Source organism: Lathyrus oleraceus, chromosome 1 (genome assembly GCF_024323335.1).
Source record: "Lathyrus oleraceus cultivar Zhongwan6 chromosome 1, CAAS_Psat_ZW6_1.0, whole genome shotgun sequence".
Taxonomy (NCBI): domain Eukaryota; kingdom Viridiplantae; phylum Streptophyta; class Magnoliopsida; order Fabales; family Fabaceae; genus Lathyrus; species Lathyrus oleraceus.
In genome coordinates, this window is record NC_066579.1 from 285175481 (window position 1) to 285179374 (window position 3894).

Sequence of the window (3894 nt, forward strand, 5' to 3'; positions counted from 1 at the left end):
ATGGAAACTCTTAAGAAATCTATGGCATGTATTCAAAAAGATAATAATGAGAATGAAGAACCTTCATGCTTTGGTTGTGAAACTTGTCACATTTGGAAAAAAGAGGTAAATACTCTTCAAGCTAAATTGGACAAGGCATTACAACCAAAGATTACACTTGCTATTGATCCATCAAATTTGAAACGGTCTTTGAACCTTTCATATAAAAAGTATAAATAAGTTCAAAAGGACTCAAAAAGCAAAAGTACATCTCATCACAACTTATCTTGTCACTATTGTTTCAAGAAAGTTCATACTATTGAAAAATGCAAGTTTAGGAAACTTTTTGTTCCTAAAGGTGTTTTTCAATGGTTTCCCAAATGCAACCTTGATTTCACTCACCCTCAAGGACCCAATGAAGATTGGGAACCTAACATTTTTTGTTGATATTGTAGAATACATGTCTTGGCTCTATGAAGAGAGTATGGGATCTCGTTTGTGGATGCCCAAGACATATGACGGGTGACATCTCCATATTTCATTGACTTTGTGGCAAGGAATAAGGGTTGTGTGACCAAGGGAGACAACAACTAATGTTCATTAATTGGAAAAAGATGTGTAGACTATATTTAATACTTTCTATCTGAGAAATGTCAGAAAAGGTATTTCGTTTCATGATGTAGGTGTATCTTCAAAATACATACTCAAGGACATCGAATAAGGGATTGATCAACCTAAGACGATGAAACCCGAGGAGGAGAAAGATAACTAACATGAAAAGGACAAGAATGAAAGTCCAACCAAAAATGATGATCATCGAATCAATAAATTGCTTGGATATATTACAAATCACACTATCGTGTACTTTATCAAAGTGAAAAATGGTAAGAGTTTTGATGTCAAAAGGTTTTGTGGCACATTTGCATTTATTCCAACTTCCGTTCGAGAGTTCCTTGTGGAGTGCATGTGCATCCTTCGTCATTTATACGGTGAGGTAATATTGTGTCAATTTTCGCTTTGTAAGTAAGCCCTTTCTTTTACCTATTTATTCTTCAAAGGTATATGATATACTCAGTGTATAATACATGGTGTGTTTCAATTTACACGTTTCTAGTGACCTCATCTTAATATCCTCAGATGTATTCTATATTGTTAATTTTTTTGCATGCTCCAAAGATTTCAAGTTATTTCAAATGGACGTGAAAAGTGCTTTCTTTAATTGATATATTAATGAGGAAGTGTATGTTTCACAAACTCCCGGTTTTGAAAATCAAGTGTATCCTAATCATGTTTATAAATTAAAACGAGCTTTGTATGGCTCAAACAATCCCCTAGGGCGTGGTATGAGCAACTTAGTAAGTTTTTACTCGATCAAGGATACTCTAGAGGGAAGGTAGATACTACACTTTTCATTAAATGTCAAGGAAAACGTACTCTTCTTGTTCAAGTTTATATTGATGATATCATTTTTGGTTCCACTAACATGCAATTAGTCAATGAGTTTTCTAAGCTAATGCAGGGTGAGTTTGAGATGAGTCTCATAGGGGAGTTGAACTACTTCCCTGGTCTTCAAATCAAGCAACTCAACAAAGGGACATTCATGTGTCAAAGAAAACATTGCAAGGAATTGCTAATGAAATTTGGTATGAAGATGCAAAATTGATTGACACTCCAATTCCCATAAATGGAAACTTGGAAAAAGATGAAAATGGTAAGGATTTTGATGTCAAGAAGTATAGAGGTATGATTGGATCTCTTCTATATCTTACTACATCTAGGTCAGACATTATGTTTAGCGTGTGTATATGCGCTCGTTATCAATCATCTCCTAAGGAATCACATTTAAAAGCCGTAAAACACATCCTTAGATACCTTCATGGTACATCTAAGTATGGGATTTGGTATTCCAAGGGAAGTGATTATAGTTTGGTTGGTTATGCCGATTCTGGTTTTGCAGGTTGCAAGTCGGATAGGAAAAGTACTAGTTGAACTTGCCACATGTTTTCAAACTCCTTAGTAAGTTGGCATAGAAAGAAATAGATTTCTGTTACTTTGTCAACCGCCGAGGCAGAATACATCGCAGCCTGTAGTTGTTATGCTCAAATATTGTGGCTCAAACAACAACTACTTGATTTGATATTAAACTACAACATATTTCTATAATGTGCGACAATATTAATGCTATTAACCTAACCAAAAATCCTATGTTACACTCTTGCACTAAACATATTGAGATACGTCACCACTTCCTACGTGACTATGTTGAAAAAGAAGATGTCATATTTGAGCATGTTGATAACAAAAATTAACTTGCAGATATCTTTACAAAATCTCTTGCGATGGAACCGTTTTTCAATGAAGGGAATTAGGCATACTTGATATCTCAAATATTGCCTATTTATTGCATGCACTTTATATACTTTTGCTCTAACTCTCCTTGAAATTTCAATCAAATATGAGGGCATCCTTCATCAATTCATACATGAGGTTATATTATTCCATTTCCCCTATTTGAAAGTAAGCCTTTTACTTTTTCATGTTATGTATGTTCCAAATGCTTGATATGCTTGATGTATAAAATATTTCATGAATGTTCACTTCTAAAAATTTCAATTGATGTATTTCAATTTATATGCTTATAGTGACTTCATGTTATTCTTCTTTCATACTTGAAATATGTTCTTTGTGTATAAGCATGTTATCTATTATTAGTTCTTGCATGATATATGTGAGATTGTTGTTTATTTATTCCAGTATGAAATATGTTTGAACATGTTATAATGTCAACAAAATTCTTGTAGTGTGTCATGGTTATGATAACATTTATGTTTTTGGTTTGAGTGGTGATAAATCTAAATCTTCGCCTTGCTAGAGCACATGCGTGTACAACATTTGAGAGATATGTCATGTAAACGTGTTGCTTTTGTATCAACTCAAGAGTTTTTTTATTGCACTATATCCTTCATCTTTCATGTTTATTGTTATGTTATTTGGCATGACTTGTGGCAACTATGTCATATTGTTGCTTAAATTGCTTTTATTTACGTTTAAGCATTTCAATATTTACATCATTCTATGTGAGTGTTATGTTATTGATGATCTTATCTTTGCAAACACCTTTGTGTATTATATTGGTTTATGTGTGATATAAGATACTTCTCATGGATTACTTTGTCTCTTTTTGATATTGTCAAAGGGGATAAGCATATGCAAGATGAAGTTGGGATGCATACATTCAGGGGGAGCCTTCATGAAGACATGAAACACATTGTCTTAGGTTTTGCCATCATAAAAAAAAGGGGGGAGTATGTGAGTGCAACTTTCCGTTATATGTATTTTATATGATGTTAAAACTAGGATACTTTAGCTTTATGTATATTGGACGCTATCCTCTGAGTATTAGTGTGCATCTTAGCATTAAGAAGCATAAAAACATTTTGAAATGATTTAGAAAAGGTTTCATGCATTAAAAACATGATTTTATGTGAAAAGTAGTCTATGTGTCGACACATACGTGCTATAGGTCGACACATAGAAGAAACATTTTCCTATGTTTCGACACATACGAGTTATAGGTTGACACATGTACCCCATTTTTAAAGCTCAGAGCTTCTATTTGATGTGTCGCCTCTACATGTCAACACATGCATCTTTTGTGCCAACACATGACTTACATAGGTCGGTACATGCATTAAAAATATTGAAAATTTGCATTATTTTCTAAACCTCTTGCATTCCTTTTGCTTCTATCTTGCACACATATATATACTTCATTCATGCATCATTTCTGTCAAGTGATTTTGAGAAAATCACAAATGAAACTGGAATTTCAAAAGAGTGCTCATCATCTTCAACCTATATTCTATGCATACTGATCGGAAAATAGGAAGTGTACTATTTTTCCTTTGTAGTATA

The 3894-nt window shown here is 33.4% G+C and overlaps 1 protein-coding gene across 1 annotated transcript; it reads left to right on the top strand.

Annotated features, from left to right (window-relative positions):
* LOC127103545 (uncharacterized mitochondrial protein AtMg00810-like) lies at positions 1–1968 on the top strand. The gene is made up of 2 exons (XM_051040798.1): positions 1–209; positions 1524–1968. The coding sequence occupies exons 1-2, from the start codon at positions 1–3 to the stop codon at positions 1966–1968; spliced, it is 654 nt and encodes a 217-aa protein (XP_050896755.1).
* The last annotated feature ends 1926 nt before the right edge of the window (positions 1969–3894 follow it).

What these genes read in the sequence shown, in the direction of transcription:
- LOC127103545 (XM_051040798.1), top strand. Translation starts at nt 1, where the DNA reads ATGGAAACTCTTAAGAAATCTATGGCATGTATTCAAAAAGATAATAAT. An exon ending in TTGAACCTTTCATATAAAAA is followed by an intron (nt 210 to 1,523) that starts GTATAAATAAGT and finishes TGAGTCTCATAG; the next exon opens with GGGAGTTGAACTACTTCCCT.